Raw genomic sequence first — 22,138 nt, 5'->3', positions numbered from 1 at the left:
TATTGTGTCCAAGGCAGCTCACAACAGATTACAATGATCCATGGCAAAATATTGACATCTATATATTAAACCATTCAGTATGAGTTCAATACATAGGGAGAAACACCACATTTTTTTAAAAAAGTAAATAAATCAGTTCAACTGTATATCAAGAACAGAAATAATTCATCTTATCAATACTGGATAACTAACACTAATAATAAATAAGAACTACTGAGCAATATCTAGTTATCAATCAATAATCTAAAGATGCAAGACATAAAGCAACATAATCTACAGCCAAATACTAGAGGTGTCCAACTATGACAATACAACTCAGCATTATAACAACTCTCCAAACTATACTTTCTGAGTCAATCAATATCTTTATTTTGTTTTTTGACCAGCAGAAGATAGAATATGACATCAGTACTTTCTATCCAGGTTAAGATCTTGACAAGGAAGGAAATTTGATTATTATGGGGATTCACACAACTGCCTGTAAGTACTTCAAAGTCAATACAAGAGGAACCAGAAGTTGCAGGGAACCTTGTTGTGTGAAGCTGCCAATGTACCCAGTTACTGACCTCTGTCTTAGGTTTGCCAACTTGGTTTAGTCAACTGCAGTTCTTGGTGCCATTTGTGCAGAGATGCTGGGCAGAGAATTCCTAGGTTCAAGTTGCACGCATACAGGAGTGCACACTCCTCATGACCTCCAGTTCCTCTCAAAGGACATACCTGCAATTGTGTGAACCCACCCTATCTATTGTTGCAAGTAGATCCGAAAAATGTGAGGAGTTTTGATTCATGCTTTCATTTAATATTAGTTAGAGGGCAGCCACCATCACAAAAGACACAGCCATTCTAAGTACACTCTTAAGTATTCCTGTTGTGAATACGACTTGCTGCCCTTATAGCTGATTTCATTGCAGAGTCAATCCACGCATGAGGATGGGCTGTGTGTTCCCCTGCAAAGTAGATCCTCCCTTCATTCTCAGACAAAGCCTTGAAAAAATAGCGGAACTGGTACGGAGTGGGTGAAGCAAAGGCCCCCATAGAAAACTTGTCACGGGCCCATTTCTGTATCACATGCCTAGTGCAAACAGATTTGAGATGCTCTTTGGACACATTGTGGATTTCTGATAGGTCATCCATCACCACATCAACACATTTTTCCTCACTGAGAGGAACAAAGAAGTCTGCATCATCTTTCCAGGTATAAGAAGCTAGGAGTACCCCAAGCCCACTGGCAGTCATGGTTTGGGTAGTAGATAACTCGAGACGGGCGATCTGTGATTGACCTCCCACCTCGAATCCCCTCTTTCTCCCAGAATCTGTCTGTGCAAGCCAAAGCAATTTTAGTCGAGCTTGCGTAGTGATAAGCACGCAGAGCATGAGCCTTCACAGAGGAAAGGGGTGGCTGGAATCGGATGAGTCGTGTGGCTTTTGTGGTGGCCGTGACAAGGACATAGTCAGCGGTCTGACATGACAAGACCCTTTTGCCAGGCTTGCGGAAAAACACCCTCACTTTCTTTCCTGACCGAACAATCCTCTCTACAGTGCAGTTCAGACAGACTGTCCCAGGCATTTCGCGGTAGAAGCTATTGGGGAGCTGGTCAAATCCACCTGTGATTTCCTCAAAGCTGAAGAAGTCAAGAGGGAAGGAACAGAGAAAGGATCAGCACACTGAACATCACACTCCTGTCAGCAATCTGAGCAAAACATGCTATTGCAACATTGATATTTTCTGAATTATTGCAAAAACATAATGAAGATTTCCTGCTTATTAATCTATATCAGGATAGAAATAATACTGTTATTATTCAGAAGAGCACATTTGCCACATTTCATTTCAATTTTGTTTCACTATCATTGGTGAAATACTAATTATACTAATTTGACCCCCACTCCCTCCCTCCAAATCACCTACAAAGCGCACATTTTATATCAATCATTTAGCACAAACTCCTTAGGGTCAAACTAGTTGTGAATAGATATGCCTTATCATGTTTTCATCTCTTTACTGTTTATTTTAAGTAGCAGCTGCTGTGGGATGATGACAATCTGGATCAAAACTGTGGCATGGGGAGAGGGTGTGGGTGGTTTACAAAAAACAACAATCATGCATAAGTAGCATGGAGAGAAGCTCCACCCAGAAGTTTTGCAAAACATCTGTCTCAGACTCATGCCTGACCCTTCAGAAATGGTAGACACCTTCTGGTCCTTTCCCTGTATATGTTCCCTAGATGTCAATTCATAGAACTGGTTCACATATGCATGTTCTATCACTGGATGACTGCAGCCAGCATAGTAAGAACTGCCCTACTAATTCAGAAATTATTCTTGACAATGGTGTTTGCCATTGGGATTCCCAGATGTTGTTGGGATAACAACTCCCATTATCCCCAGCTGCAAAGCCCTTTGGCTAGGGATGATGGGAGCTGTAGTCAACAACATCTGGAAATCGCAGTTTGAGGGAATACTGGTGTCAGCTGCAAGTGACCAAAAGCCAAGTGATGTGTGTGCTTGTGTGAACAAGATTGGAATGTTATAGGATTCTGGTTTATTTTACAGAACTGCACCACCACCACAACATGGGACTCCAGCTAGGGATGTGCATAAAACCGGTTCTCCCGGTTCGGTTCGGGTCCGAACCGGGTCCGGACCGGACCGGGGTGGTTCGGTTTTGGTTTTGCCAGACCACCCCCCCGGTCCCGTTCGGTTTCGAACCGGTTCGGATCCGAACCGAACCGGTTCGGATCACAAAAAGTGGCTGGTTTTGAAGGGGACATTGTGTTCTACCTGCCACCCAAATTTCAAGTCGATTGGACCTTCCTCTGATTTTTTACAAATTTTTTTCAAAAAATAAATTTTTGCCCATAACTCACAATGTGGAGCCCTTAGGGGCAAAAAAGCTGGGGTGGGTGGTAGCCACCCATGGGTGTCCTCCACCCCAAAAATCCCAAGGCAATTGGTGGCTCCTAGTATTATTGGTGAATTTCTGAAGAAAATTTTTTCCCCATTGGCTAGAATGGGGGTTCGGGGCTGCCCCAGACCCACCTCTGTGGGGTGGCAGCACCCCCAAAGTGGGTCCGGGGCCATGGCAAAAATGCCCTCAGTCCCTCCCAGCAATCCCCGTAGAGATAGGAGTGATGGTTCTGTTGTTTTTCTGAGGTATTCTGAGTGTAGATTCTATGATAGCTTATGAGATTTCCAATGAGACACCATGAATCCACTCTCATTTGCTATCACAGAATCCACACTCACTCAGAACACCTCAGAAAAACAACAGAACCATCACTCCTATCTCTACGGGGATTGCTGGGAGGGACTGAGGGCATTTTTGCCATGGCCCCGGACCCACTTTGGCGGTGCTGCCACCCCACAGAGGCGGGTCTGGGGCAGCCCCGAACCCCCATTCTAGCCAATGGAAAAAAAATTTTTCTTCAGAAATTCACCAATAATACTAGGAGCAACCCAACAATTGCCACCCCATCTTTTTGGCCCCTCTCTCTGGGCGCCCTAACACGTAACACCTAGTCAGTCCATCTTAATGCCTACCTACTACCACCACTCCTATCCAAGCAAGTAAGAGGAGGACACTCAGAGAGACAACACCCACTCTCTGATCTAACAAAAAGGCCACTGCTGTGCTGCCTGCCAGCACAGCAGCAGCAGCGGAGCAGCACACTAAGCACAAGAGCAGCACACACAGAGAAGAAGCAGGAGGCGGAGCAGCAGAGCAGCAGACCTGCCGCTCTGCATGATGGGTGACGTGATGCCCAAAGGAACCACCGCCTCACTCAGTGCCTGCCACTGACTAGGCCCGACAGACAGAAGCCAGCCAACCTGCTCTGCTCTGCTCTGATGCTCCCCATGGATGATGCACACACACCCTACATCTGCATCCCAATGACCAGACCAGACCAGACCAAGTGCGCAGAGTCAGCACAGGCCAGCAGCCACCAGCCCAGCAACAACAACAGCTACTACTGCTACCACCACAACCAGTGTTGCCGCTACAATAACATTCCCAGTCCAGTCACGCGCGCCACAGCCTGAGCCTAGCACACAGCCAACAGCTGCTGCCAGCCAGTGCCTGGCAAGCCCAGCCAACATGAGGAGGAGAGAGCTAACAAGTAGACGGCGCACGCACATCACCAACCCATCACGACGGCGCAACTGCAAGGGGAGAGGGCACAATTACAGGCAGGAGGAGGAGGAGAAGGAGGAGGAGGAGGCGGGCGAGGCAATCCTAGCACAGATTTGAAAGTTTAAAATCCACCAGGACATCTTCTAGAATCTAGACTTCTGTTTTTTCTACCACCAGCTGTAGTGTCTAGTTAGTCAGTGTGCTGTGCAGCTGAGCTGAGCTGAGCTGAGCTGCATGTGAGGAAGGGTGATTGTAGCTAGTTCTTTAGTTTCAGCAGACTGAGCATTGAGCATGGGCAGTGGCCTTGGGAAGCAACACAATTACACGACACTCACCTGCTGCTGCTGGTTCTAGAAGTTGCCTCTTCTCGTCTTCACCTCTTCGTGTGTGTGTGTGTGTGTGTGCAGTGAGTGCATGCCTTTTGCCTTGCTGGAAAGAAATGCTTCTCTGGTCCACCACCACATATCTGCTCAAGGACACAGAGGCCCAAGGCAGAGGTGGTGGCACCAGTGTGAGTGCATGTGTGCTGGTGGTGTTTGCCACAACAGGTGTTTTGTGTGTGTATGTGTGCGCTGCTAGCTAGGAGGGGGGAGGGAGGCAGGGAGGGAGGCTGGGAGGCAGGGGGGAGGAAAGGGGAGGGGGAGAGGGATGTAGAGGGGATTGAAGGGGGGAGGGTCCGGCTCAGAGTTGGTCAGCCACATATTTGTGCACACACGTGCTCACGTGTGTGCTTCGGTGGGAGAGACCAGACTCTCATCATCTGCCAGACCGGGGTTGGGGGCAGGTGAGGCGGTGGTGGGCTGGAAGGGAGGGAGGATGGAAGGTGGTGAAGAGGAAGGGGAGAGGATGAGAGGGGAAGGATGGAGGGAGGCATGGGGGGGAGGAAAAAAAACATGTAGACAGACACACACCACACTACACACAGAAAGCATCCACACACAGAGACAGTGCTAGGCATCCATTCACACAGACAGACAGACAGACAGACACACAACAGGAAGAGACAGACTGAGCCTGCACCACACACACACACACAGACCCAATTCCCCCCCTGCACAGTTATCAATCAATATGTTGTGTTGGCAGCCAGTTCATTGCTATTCTGATGGTTTTGGGTTTTTTGCCATCAGCCAACATCAACAGTGACCACAATCAAGATGAACATAAGATGATAATAATTCATTCGTTTCATTTCAAAAAATCACCCAATCATCTTCTCCATGTAAACCAAGCCCCCCACACATGATTTCTGGTGACATTTTCAATAAAATCAATTCATTTGGCATTCATCATTTTGTTCTCCCTTTGTCACCTTTTTTTCTTTCTTTTGCATAATTTTGAGGCTTGATTTTGACATGGGGTTTTAAAAGAAAAAATTATTTACATGTTTATTTACATACAGTATTTACATATCTACACTGCATTTTTGAACGTATACCCGCCGCTGCCGCTAAGTCTAGTACTCCGTGGGCTGTGCTACTTTGGGGGGGTGTGCCGTGCCCACGCCAGGTCCCCAAATGCTGACAGGTGGATAGATAAAGGGCCTGTGCTGGTCAGCATTGGGTTTCTTTTTAGGTGGGCGTGGGCATTGTAAACATCTGGCCAGTCGCAGCACTACAACTACTACTACAACTGCATCTCTGTGTGGGCACACTACACGCTGCGACTGGCTGGCACGGCTCAGCATCTGTCACGTCAGCTCAGCTAGAGGTGGAAGGGGGGAGGGTAGGGATAAGCACAGAGTTCGAGCCAGGCAGGTGACCAACCATGGGGCAACCCACGGTAATCACTCGCCCGTCTCAAACTGCAGCTTGGGGTAGCCCAACAGGGGGAGGTTCACCTTAAGGAAGACCAGCTGCTCCACCAGACCAGGGTCCAAGCGGGAGCGAGAGGGTGTCACCACGTCCCCGGCACGTGAAAACACCCGCTCGCTCTGGACACTGGTTGGGGGGCAGGAGAGGAGGCGCACAGCCACCACCGCCAGGTCCGGCCAGACTTGGCGGCGGCTCGCCCAGAACTGTGCGCAGTCCACGCCGTCTCCCTCCACAGGCTCCTCCAAGTACTGCGCAACGCATTGCTCAGCACTGGAGGGGGGCCTGGCAGGTCGAGCCTCCCGCATACCAGGCATGGCGCCATAGCAGAACCGCTGAAACCACTGGGCGGATCTCGAGTCGGTAGCAAATGGCTGCTGCGATGGCGCCGCCTGGGATGCCGCGCTGCTGGACTGGGAAGAGGGAGGGGAAGGGGAAGCTGACGCCGGCTGGCCGCCCATGCTGCTGCTGGGTGCGGGTTGGGCCGCGAGGGCTGCCCCCGCACCACTACCAACACCCTGGTCTCTGCGGGCCCTAGCGGCCTCCTCCTCCCTAACCTTCTCGACCAGGATGCCCTTCCACCTGGGCAAGTCGTCGGCACTCACGGCATTGCCCTTGAGGGCTGGGTGACAGAGACAAGCGAGGACATACTCCTCCCTGTCTCCCAGCACATCAACGAGCCGCTTGTCAACCCCAGACCTCAGCCTCCCAGCCAGAGCACGACCCTCTGGCGTGGTCAGAGAGATATGGAGTCCACCCATCAGCTTCTCGAGACCAACAGCTGTGGGCAGCGCCTGGCTCAAGGGAGTGGTGTCGCCACACAAGCCCTTCGTGGCAAGCTGGAAGGGCTCGAGTGCCGACACCGCCTCGGACATCTGCTTCCACTCTGCGTTCGAGAAGTCGCAGACATCCAAGGACTCGTCCCTCGCCAGGGCGACAAGGGCTCTCTCCTGCTCCAACAGGCGCTGGAACAGGAGGAAGGTGGAGTTCCACCGCGTCTCCACATCCGTAGGGATGAGATGGCGAGGAAGGCCAAGGTCATCCTGCTTCTGGCGAAGCAGTCTCCTGGACTTCTCGCTGCGGTGGAAGTGGGCGGCCAGCTTGCGGGACTTATCCACAAGCGTAGCCGTGGCAGCAACAGCACCTGCGATGGGGCGGGCCCCCTTCTCCTGGGACGCCCTCAGCTCCTTAAGGCCAAGGGCGTCCCTGACGGTCAGATGGAGCGTGTGTGCCATACACCGTATGTTCACACAGTCCATGACTGTCTCGACAGCGGCGGTAACGTTGGCTCCATTGTCGGTGACAATGAAGCCGCGGGAGAGGTGTGGACACCCGCCAATCCACTCCTCTATCTGGCGGTCGAGTACGGCCGCCACCTCCTCCGCGGTGTGCCTCGTGTCCATCGTCTCCACGTGCAGGACGGCCCACCTGTGCCGTAGTGCATCGGGAGCCGCGCCGGACCCGGAAGCATCGCCCGCGGAGGTCCCCTCACTCTCCGGTCCCCACCAGTGGGCAGTGAGGGCCAGGAAAGAAGCGTGCATCCCACTGACACTGGTCCAGAGGTCAGTCGTGAAATGCACGCTTGTCCCGGCCGGAGCTGCATGCAGCTCGGCCGACACGAGCTCCCTGCACCGGCGGTACAGGGAGGGGACCACGTTCCGGCTGAACGTCGTCCTTGAGGGGATGATGTATTCGGGAGCCAGGTATTGGAGAATACGGCGGAAGCCGTTGTTCTCGACCACCTGAAACGGCTGGTCATCGGTGGAAATCATCTCCCCTATGAGGCGGGTGAGGTGATGATGGTCCACGCGAACAATACGCTGGCTGCCCGAGGACTGCATCCACCGCTGGACGGGCAGTGTAGCCTGCCTGCTGGCTGGCACACTGCCGCTGCCCGCCCTAGTGGCAGATGCACAAGGCGCACTAGCGCTGCCAGCCTGTCCCCTGAGACCTGGGTGGTGACGCTCTAGGTGTCTCCACATAGGCGTCGTACCCAGGTGCGCAGGGTCCCTTCCACGGCTGACAAGCATCCTGCAGTGGACACAGCGGGCGTGGAATGGGGCATCTTGAGGGACCTCAAAATGCACCCATGCACCACTGCCCTTGGCCTCCTGCGCCCTGGGCGCCGTCCTAGGCCGTTTCTCGCAGGGTGGCTGCAGTCCTAGGGGGGGGGCGGCCGCCGCTGCCTGCCCACTGCTGCCACCCAACCCGCCCCTTCCGCCCTCCACAGCGGAGGAAGGGCCCGGCTCAACTGGCATCGGAGAGGCAGGCCTCTCCTCCACCACCTCGCCAGACCGCTCCCCACCAGAGTGTCGGGCTTCACGAGGGGGGGCCCCACTGAGCGGCGAAAAGATAGGGGGAAGGGGCCCCAGAGGGAGGGAGAACCTGGCTGCATCGCTGCCAGCCGCACGGTCCTCACCGCCCTCTACCTGCTCTTCCAACTCCACAGTCTCCTCCACCTCAACAACTGGCGGTAGCTCAGCAGCACCTGGTGCCGCCGGCGAGGAGGGACCCGCCACAGCCCTAACAGTGCCTCTGCCTCTGCCGCGATTGGCGGCAGCAGGCGTGGGGAACTGAATCCTGCGCACCAAAGATGGGGCCGGAGCAAAGAATTCTTCAATGGGGAGAACTGGGGTGTCCTCAGGCTCCCCGCGTCCTCTCCCTCCCCGTGCCGCAGGCGCACCCCGCACCTGGCCTCTCCCACCTCTGCCTGCCAGCCTTGAGCGAGCCCTGCCCGCCACACGGCGCTCAGACATGCTGCTAGGTCAGAAGGAGGGAGACTTTAGGAGGAAGGCCAGACAGGGTCAAAAAAATAATTTGGAGGGGCTTAGGGGCCAAAAAAAAGGCAGCTGATTTGGAGGCGGCGGGGGGGAAGTTTGTTTTCAAAAAAGGAAGCCAATTGGGGGGAAAGGAAGACTTTTTGATATGGGGGGGGAAGCCAATCGAAGTGAGGGGGAGGGTGTCCTTTTTGAATTTGGGAGTCAACCACCAAGCCAATTGGGGAGATGGGTCTGGGAGGGTTTTTTTTTAGAAAAATAGGGGGTTAAAGGGTGGAACCCCGGTGTGGGAGGGTGGCACGGGCAGTTGGGTGGAGTAGTTGTGGTGTGGGTGGCAAGTTTTTAGCTTTTTGGGGGGGGGAGAGTGGATGGGGGGAGGGCACAGCACCTACCGGGGGTGGGGGAGGGATGCAGTCAACGCTTGGGAACCTGCAGATCAAAGGAGGAAACCCTTATTTAGTGAACTGGAACACAAAGTGTGGGTTCTGGGGGGTGGTTCTCAAGTAATGCTCCTGTGGGGGGAGCATCAAACTCAATGCAGCCTATTTAGTGACTCTAAATTGCACACAACCAAAACCAGAACCCAGTCACACCAACACAGAGGTTGAACCCACCCACTCTGTGACTCTGCCTGCCCAATGCCATGGCAAGCAAGCAGCAGCAAACACTTGATGGCAGCCTCATGGATTGAACATCATGATCATCATCATACGTGTGTATTGGCCCAGCATGTAGTGGCAGCATCAGAGCCCAGCCAGGACCCCACTCAGACTGCCCCAGAGGCAAGGAAGCACTCTGGCATGGCATGGGCCCAGCATGTAGTGGCAGCATCAGAGCCCAGCCAGGACCCCACTCAGACTGCCCCAGAGGCAAGGAAGCACTCTGGCATGGCATGGGCCCAGCATGTAGTGGCAGCATCGCATCAGAACCCTGGACCCCACTCAGACTGCCCCAGAGGCAAGGAAGCACTCTGGAAGGCACCTGTTCAAAAACCACCTGCAAGACGCATGCAATGCAACGCAACACACAGCAGCAATTTCTTTACTGGGCATGGGCATGAAGACACAAGTTTTACAACAGTACATCTCCTCTCCAAGGTTCCCTCCCTCCTCCCCACACCCAAATGCATTTCAGAATAGGGGTGTCCCTATTTAAAACCGCCAGCTAGGGAGAGAAAGGGGCAACAAAAGGTGCACAATCGCACACGCACTAACCCCTCTTCTTCCGGTCCTTCTCCTGCCACTCACTGCTGGTCACGGATTCGCCGCTGCCAGCCAGCCACCCTGGGCTGAGACACAGCAGGGCGGCCGCACGAGGCACACAGGCAACCGGGGTAGTTCAACAACGATGGAGGGGCAGAAGTGAGGAGACAACACTATTTGTGTCGCTCAACTCACCCCCAAGCAGAGACAAAATCAACCAAAAACTATAAAAAGAAAAAAAAAAACGATGGCAGCCGCCAGGTGGGTAGGCTACTGTGTGCGGCTGCAGCTGTGGGAGAGGAGGTGGAAAGTGAAGGGGAGCAGAGAGAGAAAAGACTAAGAGAGAGAGAAAAGAGGGGGGGGGGCAGGGACAAAGAGAAAGAGAGGAGAGAGAGAGAAAAGAAAGAGAGAGAGAGGAGAAAGAGAGATGATAGAGAGAAAGAGGAGAGAGGAGAAGCGCAGCGCAGCAGGGAGGGGGGATTCAGGTGTGGGGGGAGGACACAGCAGTAGCAGCGGTCCAAAGAGGTGGGGGGAGCAGAGAGGGTGTGTGTGGTTGGGGGCTAGTGTGTGGCAGGGGGCCTGGGGTAAGTGGAGAGAGTCGGGGGCAAGGAGGAAAAGAGGTGGGGTGGGGGGAGCAGAGAGGGTGTGTGTGGTTGGGGGCTAGTGTGTGGCAGGGGGCCTGGGGTAAGTGGAGAGAGTCGGGGGCAAGGAGAAAAAGAGGTGGGGTGGGGGGAGCAGAGAGGGTGTGTGTGGTTGGGGGCTAGTGTGTGGCAGGGGGCCTGGGGTAAGTGGAGAGAGTCGGGGGCAAGGAGAAAAAGAGGTGGGGTGGGGGGAGCAGAGAGGGTGTGTGTGGTTGGGGGCTAGTGTGTGGCAGGGGGCCTGGGGTAAGTGGGGAGAGTCGGGGGCAAGGAGGAAAAGAGGTGGGGTGGGGGGAGCAGAGAGGCTGTGTGTGGTTGGGGGCTAGTGTGTGGCAGGGGGCCTGGGGTAAGTGGAGAGAGTCGGGGGCAAGGAGAAAAAGAGGTGGGGTGGGGGGAGCAGAGAGGATGTGTGTGGTTGGGGGCTAGTGTGTGGCAGGGGGCCTGGGGTAAGTGGAGAGAGTCGGGGGCAAGGAGAAAAAGAGGTGGGGTGGGGGGAGCAGAGAGGGTGTGTGTGGTTGGGGCTAGTGTGTGGCAGGGGGCCTGGGGTAAGTGGAGAGAGTCGGGGGCAAGGAGGAAAAGAGGTGGGGTGGGGGGAGCAGAGAGGCTGTGTGTGGTTGGGGGCTAGTGTGTGGCAGGGGGCCTGGGGTAAGTGGAGAGAGTCGGGGGCAAGGAGAAAAAGAGGTGGGGTGGGGGGAGCAGAGAGGGTGTGTGTGGTTGGGGGCTAGTGTGTGGCAGGGGGCCTGGGGTGAGTGGAGAGAGTCAGGGGCAAGGAGAAAAAGAGGTGGGGTGGGGGGAGCAGAGAGGGTGTGTGTGGTTGGGGGCTAGTGTGTGGCAGAGGGGTGTTGGGGGGAAGGGGAGGGGGCAACAACAAACAGCAAAGGAGAAACTGGAACAACTCGGGCAGCAGCAGCGATTAGGCTGGATGGGGTGGTTGGGGGAGGAGCTGGGCCTGGGCTAGGGTAGGGTCTGGGAGGAGGGAGGGTGGGGGGGGCAGGCAGGGGGGGGAGGAGGAGGAGGAGGGTAGCAAAATATATAAAGCAATATATATCAAGAGAACACAAGCCAGAAGTTTAAAAAAAAAATTAAAAGAAAGACTATAACCAGCAGAAAAAACTTGGGTGTGGGGGTGTGGGGAGGGGGAACCAAACACAGACTCTGAGGGGGGCCACTAAGTGAACAGAGACAATGAAACCACAATTGCTGCAAATTAATAATAGCAAATGAATAAGTGGAACCAAGCAAAGAAAACTGGACTCGGTTTGGCAGCAGCAAACTTGGGAGAAGGCTGGATGGGGTGGGGTTGGGGTGGGGTGTGGTTGGACTTGGAGGGGCAAGTTTGGAGCAGGGAACCAAAACTGATTATATGGGACAACAAGAAACAACAACAGAATCCTCTGGGGGTGGGGGGGAGGGATTCAGGGAACCAACTCGCAGGGCAGCAGCAGTCAGCAGAAACAAACAAAATGGTACAATTTAAGCAAAACCAGCAAGCAATATATAACTGAAACCAATGGAATGCAATGTGAAAATCAAAAAGTTGGACAACAACAAGGCAGGACAAAGAGCAATAATTAATGGAAGAAGATTTAAAGCAATGAGGATGCAGTGGGTGGGAGTGGGGGAGGGGGAGGGTAGGCCCAAAGGATGAGAAGGGAAAGGGGGGGGGAGGGGGGGAGAAAAGCAGACAGACAAGGAACAGGGAAAATTGGGGGAAATTAAGAAGAAAGTAAAGTGAAGTAACACACAGTATACAGACAAGAGACAGACAGAGAGAGGAGACACACAGAGAGTCACAAAGGGCAGGTGGACAAAGGATTAGACAGAGCACACACAGAGAGACACAGGACACAGTCAGGACTCACAGAGACACCAGAGCAGCCAGCAAAGGGCAAGCAGGTCTCAGAGATGATCCCACAACTGCAGCCAAGAGAAGTTTCCAGAGAAGAGGCTTGGGTTTATATAGGTTTGAAATTCCCTCCTTTGGGAGCCCCCACCTTTGCACTCCCCCCACGGCCAACAGGGTGCCAGCTCTCAACAGTGCAACAGCCAAGCAGCCTACCAGACCAAAGGACTCATTCTGGCCAATCAAGGATCAATAGCGCAGCCAATACAATGCCTGGAAATAGCATCACAAAATGGATGCAAGGAGGAGCAAAAGTTTCGGGAAGGAGACACAAAATGGAGGACACACTTTAAAGAGACACTGAGTGAGACTCAATTTCATTCCCGAACCGGTTCGGGAAACCCGAGCCGGTTCGGTACCGAACCGGCTCGAATTCGGTCCGGCTCGGTCCCCGGGAGGGCCCGATTCGGTCCGGGATCGAGCCGCCGGATCCGGACCGGTTCGGACGAACCGGTCCGGATCCGAACCGAACCGCACATCCCTAACTCCAGCCTCTCAAAGTTGATATGTTAGCATGTCAAATCTACACCAAATGTCTGTTTTAAGAACTGCCATGCTGGCTAGGTCAGACCAAGGGTTCCACACTGGTGGAAAGAGCCATCTTCTGTTGCTCTTTCCCACCATTTAGCAATGAGAGTTACAATACACCTCTAGTTGGAGCTCTGTTGCCTCTGACAGATATCCTCTGCTATTAGTTGGAGGATGGCTCAGGCCACTGGCTTTCCGGTGTGCACAATGCTAGCCAGTTTAAGGGCTAATAAACTGATACCTTTCTGAGGGCCCTGGCCTGGACCCTAGGCTGCTGTCACATGATCCAGAGCCCACCTCATCTGCCTACACCTAATTAAAACAAATGTACCCTCCATATCAGTGAAGTCTTCCCACCTTACCTGTCATCATCAAAAAAGGTCACATATTCCTGGACAGAGCCAAGAAAGGAAGTATAAAATGCAGCTTCTTCATTCAAGAGATCGCCAATCATATCAACCGCTCCTCTGCTTAGATTTCCTTCTTTAATTAAGTATTCCTGGTTGGAGACAATAGATTTGGGTAGAGAAATATGGATACTTTCCTTTTGCTTTTGAACTTCATTGTATTGTTCTTTTCAGTACAAAATCACTAATACTGGCCCCATCTGATACTTTATATTCTGTTTTATACTGGACTGTATCAAACTCACTCACCCAAACTGATGCTTTTCTCTGTTGCAGAAGATGTCACAAAATTTGCTTGTCACTAAATCTTGTGGTATGGAAACTACTGAGAGGGAGGGACAGGAAGAGCAGTGATGTGACTCACTAGCACCTCTGCTTCAGACAGTGCCTCGCAGTTGCTCTCAGCCTGTTCCAATTGGTTAATCTCCCTTCTAATCTCAGTGCTTGGAAGAACAGGCGTAGAATTGTATATTACAAAGCTCTAGCCTTCTGGAAGCTACATTTTAGAGGAGCCCTGGGAAGATAACTGCTTGCCAAGGGAAGGTTGCAACTGAATACTGTTCGTCTCACTGGAATGTGCATATTCAGAGCAAATATGTGAAAAGGCAATGGGGAGGTTTGCCTGCTTCTCTAAAACCTTTGCATTTCTGCATGAAATGGGAGTAGTATTAAGCCCATATAAGGGTCCACCATCAACTCTAAGACATGGGATCTGAGCTGTCGGTGAATGACCAGGAGAGGGATCTTGGGATGATGTTGGACAGCTCATTGGAAGTGTCAACTCAATGTGTGTGGCAGCTGTGAAAAAAGCCAATTCAATCCCCATTAGGAATGGTATTGAAAATAAAACCGTTAATATTATAATGGCCCTATAGAAAACTATGTTGCGGCCACACCTGGAGTACTGCATACAATTCAGCACATCTAAAGAAGGACATTGCAGAACTGGGAAAGGTGCAGAAGAGGGCAACCAAGATGATCAGGGGGCCTAGAGAACCTTCCTCTGTTATGTGTGATGAAATGAAGCTTGTAGCCATCCCTCATGTCTCTCCTGGTGCATAAGTTTCAACTCCTCACTTCTGGAGCTGATGCAGAGCAAGTCCGCATGGCACACTGGCCAGTGTCCTGTGGCAGACTAGTGTGCCATGGCACATTTGTTGAGAAACACTGTCCTAAGACAAACAGCAAGTTGGTTCAGTTGATACTCCAGCTGGTTCCCACCAAGCATGTAGGGCAGGGCCATAGGAACACATTTCTCCCCCCCCCCACCCGACCCCATGCTGTTGCCTCATCACTCCATGCATGGATTTAAAGTAGCATTGCTATGTAAGTCGCTTGGAGAATCTTACTGAAATGTAATCTACAAAGATTTTAAATAGTATTATGCAAAGTAGCCCCACTGAATGAACTGAAGAAATATAAAGGACAACCAGCTATATTTTATTTTAAAGACAAGCAAAGATTTCTCTTACCTTAGTGGAAATGGAGTCATATTTCTCTATCAAACGTGTGCAGTTGGTTGTCTGTACAGGAACCATAAAACATATAGCAGATAAGCACGGAAAAAATATATAAAACCTTAAAATGTTTACTCATTTATCAAAGTTAAGAATGACAGAGTCTGTCATGGATGACGTAACAGTGATCATTACATTAATATAAGTATGCTGAGGGAACTATACAGATAATGACCCAGATCCAAAGTCCTGTGCAGTGACTCTCACACACCCAAGGGTGTTGGGGGCTTCTGTTTCATGAACATCAGCCGCTTCTCTTCTCTTCCCCCACTCCCTCCCCACATGCCACATTGCTTTTGACATTGATGAGACTTGGGAGCCAAAATGGAGTACTGTAGTATATGCAGGTTATCTCAGATCGCCTCAAATAAGAACTTTACATACCCTTAAAATTTAACTAGCCTTAAGTTATTCAGCTAGCCAATGGATATGAAATCCCCTCTCTGGAGAATGCAGATTCTGGGGGCTTTTAAAGATGGGGGCTGTGGCAGGTGGTGCAGCCAGTGGTATGGACAGCCTGCAAGCAGCCACCAAAGCTAGTCGCCAAAGGGGGTGGGACTGAGGGCTGGACCGTGCCAGACTTTTTTGCAGATATGAGTTTGGGTTCTCTTGAGTGCTATGGTGCATCAGGCAGTTCTGTCTGGCCTGGCCTTCCAGGGTTTCTAAACTGTTGTACATGTTTGGCCTCATTCTCCGGGGTTTTTAACTGTTTAAATGTTTGAACCGTTCAGATTCATTCCTTTTCGGTCAGCGACCAAATAAGATTTTAACTGTCAATTGGTTTTATACTATTTTTATAGTTTTGATTTTAATTGTTAATTGATTTTAATTGTTTTTATTTTGATGTAAACAACCTTGAGCCATTTTTGAAAGGGCAGTATATAAATCAAATAAATAAATAAATAAATAAATTTCGGGGAGGATTCATGATAAATGAGCATGCTGATCAGGCAGCCACAATGACAGCTTCCTGTTGCACATACCTTATCGAGTGTTTCCTCGTAAAGTTTACCAGCAGACTTTCCCCTCTCATGGGGGTTCACTTCATATCCAAAGAGGTCAGAGTTTGCACTCACAGCTGCTACCCTTTGTCTTATATTTCTCATCAAATACCAGGCATTCTTATCAGTCTGGACAAATGGATTTAATGTGAGGTTGAATTTCTTAAGATATACACGAATGATTCTGGAAAAAGCACATTTAAAATACAAGGCAATATTATAGTATCGCCCACAACGATGCTAATAATAAAACTTTTGCAGATCGGAGGGTCAGATAATGCATGATAGAAATAAATGTTTGAATATGTTTTATTGTATACACTGCCCCCAGACCAAGAGACAGATGTTGAGTACTTAGAAGCTCTGTTCAGGTATTAGGGCATAGCAAGGTTGGAGTGGGCCCTGGGATAAGAAATAAAGATGGGCCCCTACCTGCTTCCTACCCTTACTTGCTTCTCTTTGCCCCGTGTCTTTACTGCAGCAGAGCTGTAAGGACTTGGTGAAAAACAAAACATTTCCAGCATGCCCCCTCTTTTGCTCCTCTGCCAATGAGAGCGAAGACTGAGCTGTGTCCCAGCTAATGCATCCTCCCCCTCAGGGGCCGGGAGACATTTGTCCCACCTTGCTCAGTTATAGCTATACTCCTGTCAGGTGTTTTACAAAACATGCATACTGTTTCCAGGCCGGGGCTTTTGATGACAGCTTCAGTTGGTGATACACCAGAGGGTTGTCTGCCATGTGGCTCAAAAACAATAGTTTTGAGATAAGAACATAAGAAGAGCCCTGCTGGATCAGGCCCAAGGCCCATCTAGTCCAGCATCCAGTTTCACACAGTGGCCCACCAGATGCCACTGGGAGCCTACAGGCAGGAGTTGAGGGCATGCCCTCTCTCCTGCTTTACTCCCCTGCAACTGGTACTCCGGGGCATCCTGCCTTTGAGGCTGGAGGTGGCCTATAACCCTCCAACTAGTAGCCATTGATAGACCTCTCCTCCATGAAGTTAGCCAAACCCCTCTTAAAGCCATCCAGGTTGTTGGCTGTCATCACATCTTGTGGCAGAGATGTTCCACACAATTGTATTTGACTTACTCCTTTTCTTAATGTCAGTGCACAATTACTTCCTGCAACATAGCACTGGCAAAATATTAAGAAAGTCTTTTTAGACCATGTTTACACTAAACCCATTGTTGATTTAAAATACTGACATTACCATTATATTAGATATTGCACTTCTGCTTTAAGTTGTTTCACAACATAACAAAATGCTGTGAACTACAAGTGACTAATAAATGGTGTGATGAGGATCTTGGTGGGCAGAGGGTCAAGAAAGCATTATCCACCCCTGCCTCGTCAAGTTCCTCTTTTATATATTGATGAGCCCCTGGTGGCGCAGTGGTAAAACTGCCGCCCTGTAACCAGAAGGTTACAAGTCCGATCCTGACCAGGGGCTCAAGGTTGACTCAGCCTTCCATCCTTCCGAGGTCGGTAAAATGAGTACCCAGAATGTTGGGGGCAATATGCTAAATCATTGTAAACCGCTTAGAGAGCTCTGGCTATAGAGCGGTATATAAATGTAAGTGCTATTGCTATTGCTATATATTCATATTTATAATGGCTCACATGATGCACAGTGCAAGGGAGCCCCCAAACTCCATCACACAGTCAGCATTATTGCTGCTTCTCCCATCATTGTGAACGGGGGAAATGGCAGTAATGCCGATTGCATGGCCACTGGTTCTCTACAGCATTGGGGCTGCCTTCTGGCTGGGCTGCAGCCCTGACACAAATTATTCCGACTCAATTACAGCACACATCATGTCAGCCGTTATATTTAATTATGTATATAAATAAATATAAAAATATAAAGTTCGGGTTCCAGAATAAAGTGCATGAGCCAAACTGCTGGGTAGATTACCACTGTCAGTTGGGCTGCCTGGTGCACAAACTGGTGGGAGGACAGGGTGGATAAGTCCCACCCTGCAATAGGTTGAGTGGCAAACCACAAATGGGAATGCACCCAATAATCTGCTTAAACACTGTACAAAGCAGCACCTACCCTCTCCATACTCCATTCCCAGCTTCAAATCTCATGCATGAGAACATCACAGAATGGGTTTAGTGAGAGGTTCTCTCAGCCTGTTCCCTTACCTATGGTGTTTGGGGAGGCGCATAGGTCCCAGATCCACATACCAATCTTTCTCACGGTAAGTTTTGATCCGACCTCCCACACGGTCACTGGCCTCAAGAATCCGAACCTAGACACAAGTATATTATTGGAACTATCAAGGCATTTAGCAAAAACCCTGCTGTACAAAAATTCTCTTGTAAGGCTTGGATCACATCAGTTCCAATTTCTGGACTGATGCAATGCACAGCTCTAACTAGTATTAATAGTATTAATACTAGTATTAATATAGGGATACACATATCAGACATGAGATAGATAAATAGAAAGATAGATTAGATAGACAGACAGCTATCTGATATTTCCAGCATGTGTTCTGCAAAGCTCCACATAAAACTGTCAGTCTGGTAAGACTTTATTATTCTAACTTTCCTGAGAAACGGTAACTTGCCAGCCTGAGGTAATGCATTTCTAATCTTCTCTGCCTCAGATGGTGTGCCTGCATTACTTTCAGAGCCAACTAGATCTGTCCCTCTTCTGATAAAATTGATTGATGAATATGACCCTTTTGCAGATCCAAAATTAATGGGTCAACATCTGACATGCTTTAATTGGGTTCTACTATGCCTAAAGAACAATCTTTACTTTACTTTGCATCATTGGAACACATTACCCTTTACATGATGGGGCAAAATTAATTCAAATTCAAAATCATTTCAAATCTAATGTAGCACCTAGATTGATTATTGTTTGCACTGCTTTTGAAGGCACTGAAGGCACAACAAACATACTGAAGTTACGCAGGGCCGGGTCTGGGCAGTGTCTGGATTGGAGAGCACCCGGGAACTCCATGAAGCTCCCTTGAGTTTCATGATGGAAGAAAGGTGAGATAGAAACTCGATAAAGAGGTTTTCAAAGACCTCTCGGTCCATTACCTGGTGTCCAGCATCTCTTAGCAATTTGGCAGCCGTGAGGCCACTTATGCCTGCCCCAACAATCACTATGAGTTGTGGCCTTGAAGTCCGTCCCAGCCCCTTTTGGGCAACATCCAACAGTTCCTCATAATCGGAATCCCTGAAACACTTCATCCATTCCTCCGGTTCGACAGCATGGTTTTTGGAGATCAAGGCAGTTGTAAGCAGCAGTAAAAATGGGAAAAGCACTAAGAGAAGAAAAGTCATGATTTAAGAAGGATGATGAATATATGTTTGTGGCTGGTCAGTTTGAGTCAAACATCTTAGCAAGAACCTTTGGTTTTCAGGCTGTATACATTTATCTGGAAAACATTTTACTCTACTAAAATGAACACTTATTGTTTGACCGACCACCAGGGTGCACATTTTAATTGACTTTAAGAACTACATGTTTTCATGTGTGTATTATGTATGCATTTAGATGTTTAAACCCCACATTTCCTTAAAAAAAGATACCCAGCAATGTCACATAATTGTTGGAGATCCAACTCCAGATGGCATTGACCTTTTGCACCAATAATCCAAATGACCCCTAGGGGCCTTGGGAGGAGAGAGAGTCAGGGTCTCCTCCCATAAAACCTAACAGGTTTGTGCATCCCAGTCTCAAACTTTAAATATTATTTTTCCCAACAACAACAATACCCTTAATAAAATATGTAAAATAATAAAACCGTTAAATGATAGAAATCACTTCAGAACCATCACTTCAGAAACACTTGAAAAGTAGCTTCATTGTTCTCTACACAAGAGAATCAAATGTACAAATTGCTTACTGCAATTTGCTTGCTACAGCTAGAATGTTGACTGCAGAAAACTGAAGAAGAAAAAGATTCCAAGTTTACCCAACTGGCCTCAAATATCTGGATGGTAATGATGAGAAATAAGTTAGTAGCCATGGCTCATGACTGTATGGTAGGATCTGGGCAATTCTGCTTTTTGATCCTGATTGGAAGGTATTTGTGTGGATTGTTGGAAGAAGAAGTGTCCCTGGGATGATGATAATATCATTGATGTTCTTATGAAATGAATTATCCTTGCTAGCTACTTACTCCTTTTTAAAGTTACTTTTTACATGCTACAAAATGGATGTGACTATGAGGTTATTTATTGTTATCATCAGCTCCATTGGTCCATTTTATCTGTCAGTTTTTTGTATGTCTTCTATTTGAATTTCCCCCGATTAATCTACTAACTATAAAATTGCTCCTAACCAAAGCAAATACATTGATTTCATCCTTAAAATCCACTGTCCCCCTTAATCTGTTACAGTTAGGAAGCTAGCAACAATAATATCGGAAATCTTGCAAATAACAGCAATAATTTAAAATGCAGTCAGTTAATAACAAGTTGTCATAAGAAAGACTGCATTCGTAATGTGGTGACCCCAAAAACACCAATGTACCAAAATTATTTATATGAGGAAAATAAATCACTTACAGAACTGGTCCATGTTTTGATGGGCAGTGTAAGGATAAAGGAGAACTCTCTTCTTTTATAGGCAAAATGTGGCTGTCTGCGAACTAATTAAGGGTGATTCAGAATCTGGGGAAATTGGCTTTTTCAAGTGAAACCTTTCCAGGAACCAACATTTTACTAGGCAATGCCTTGGCACACCTACCTTGAGGTCACATGAAGTACAGGACAGTAATGTTCCCTGTAGTCTGGTACGTCAATGTTGCCCATAGTATGGTTGGTATGTCAAATAAGATAGCATCTCCCAAACCATGATCTCATACAAGATATGTTTTCTTAAAAAAAAAAACACAATAAAAGAAGACCTGAAGACCCAAAACTGTTTTAAAATGATACCAAGAACCCCTCACCTTGTTCCCAACAGCATTGCTAGAACTGGATTATTTCACAAGTTTTTAAGGCCCTAATACAAGATAACGAGTTCAGGTCAAATGCAGTCAAAGTTTGGCATTCCACAAGTAACAGGAAATAAAATGTGCAACATTATTGTGTAACATTTTCCACAACAGCTTACAGGATACTTCTGGATTGATTCAAATATCCGCATTAATAATTATACTTTATTTTATTTATTTTCATGGGATTGTCCCAACTCATCGATCCGTAGTGTGGTAGTGAGCTGTGGCAATCTTCCTTCAACCAGCATTAAATAAAATATGAGCCTGGGGGATCTCATGTTTGCCTAGGGGGCCTGAGTGGGTAGGGTATTAGAGCAGTTGGAGGTCTTGCCCACCGGACCCCTCACATGGTGAGGGGAGAATGTGGGTTTTGGCTTTTGATCGCTTGAGGGCCAGGTAGGAGTTTTGTTCTATTTTTTATTTTATTTTATTTTATATAACATATTTATATAACGCCCAAAACATATATTAGTTTATCTAGTGTGATGAAGAGTCTTTTTGTCTACTCCACATTGTTCATCAGTGTTCGTTAAATTCACTGTGGTCACTAGAGTGCAGGTCTGAAGAATCACTTTAGTATTAGGAAGAGTTGCTAGACACTCACCTTTTGGGTATTGAACTTGACCCAGTGGCAGGTTGTTGCAAGCTGTCTGTGGTAAAACTGAAATTGCTCAGAAGTGCGTGCTTAGAAGCAAAGTGCTTTACTTTATTAGAAATGCTTAGAAATAAGTGCTTAGATGTAAGGTTCGCAAATGCTCTCAGGCTAGAAAGGTTACACTTCAACTTCAAGTTGGTGGGCCACCCAGGAGTGTAGCTATAATTGAGTGGATGGGTTCAAAGAACCCAGGGGCCATAGCTCCTGAGCAAGGCCGGCTCTAGGGGATCTGGCGCCCAGATGCAACATTCTGTTGAGCGCCCTTAGTTATCGTGAAAAATAAAAATTCAAAATACAATTAGTGTATATTCAAAATTTAATACACAAACTTTTAATGTAATTATGTACATAACATTGTATATAATATAATTATGTATATAATATATATGGACTTTGAAGAAGCAAGATAGAAAAAGCATCGACACTTTTGAACTTTGGTCCTGGAGAAGACTTTCGAGGATACCATGGACAGCCAGGAAAACAAACAAATGGATCAGATTGGGATAATTATACTGGATATGGTTGGGATAATTATACTAAGGTTTCAACCTTAGCTGAAGTAAACTTAGTTGAGTAAATGTCAGACTGCTAATTGTT

The 22,138-nt window shown here is 48.7% G+C and overlaps 1 protein-coding gene across 1 annotated transcript; it reads right to left on the bottom strand.

The window, feature by feature from the left end:
- Nucleotides 1-17: 17 nt before the first annotated feature.
- On the bottom strand, nt 18-19,222 carry LOC128343973 (L-amino-acid oxidase-like). Its single transcript, XM_053293412.1, is given in 7 exon segments — nt 18-1,231; nt 1,233-1,622; nt 13,354-13,490; nt 14,871-14,921; nt 15,899-16,100; nt 18,065-18,171; nt 18,977-19,222. Coding segments are annotated over 7 exon segments (1,509 nt in total). The 3' UTR covers nt 18-855.
- Nucleotides 19,223-22,138: the final 2,916 nt, after the last annotated feature.

This window comes from Hemicordylus capensis, chromosome 2 (assembly GCF_027244095.1).
Source record: "Hemicordylus capensis ecotype Gifberg chromosome 2, rHemCap1.1.pri, whole genome shotgun sequence".
Taxonomy (NCBI): domain Eukaryota; kingdom Metazoa; phylum Chordata; class Lepidosauria; order Squamata; family Cordylidae; genus Hemicordylus; species Hemicordylus capensis.
Note: the sequence above shows the minus strand (reverse complement) of the source record. Positions and strands in the feature narration are given on the sequence as shown.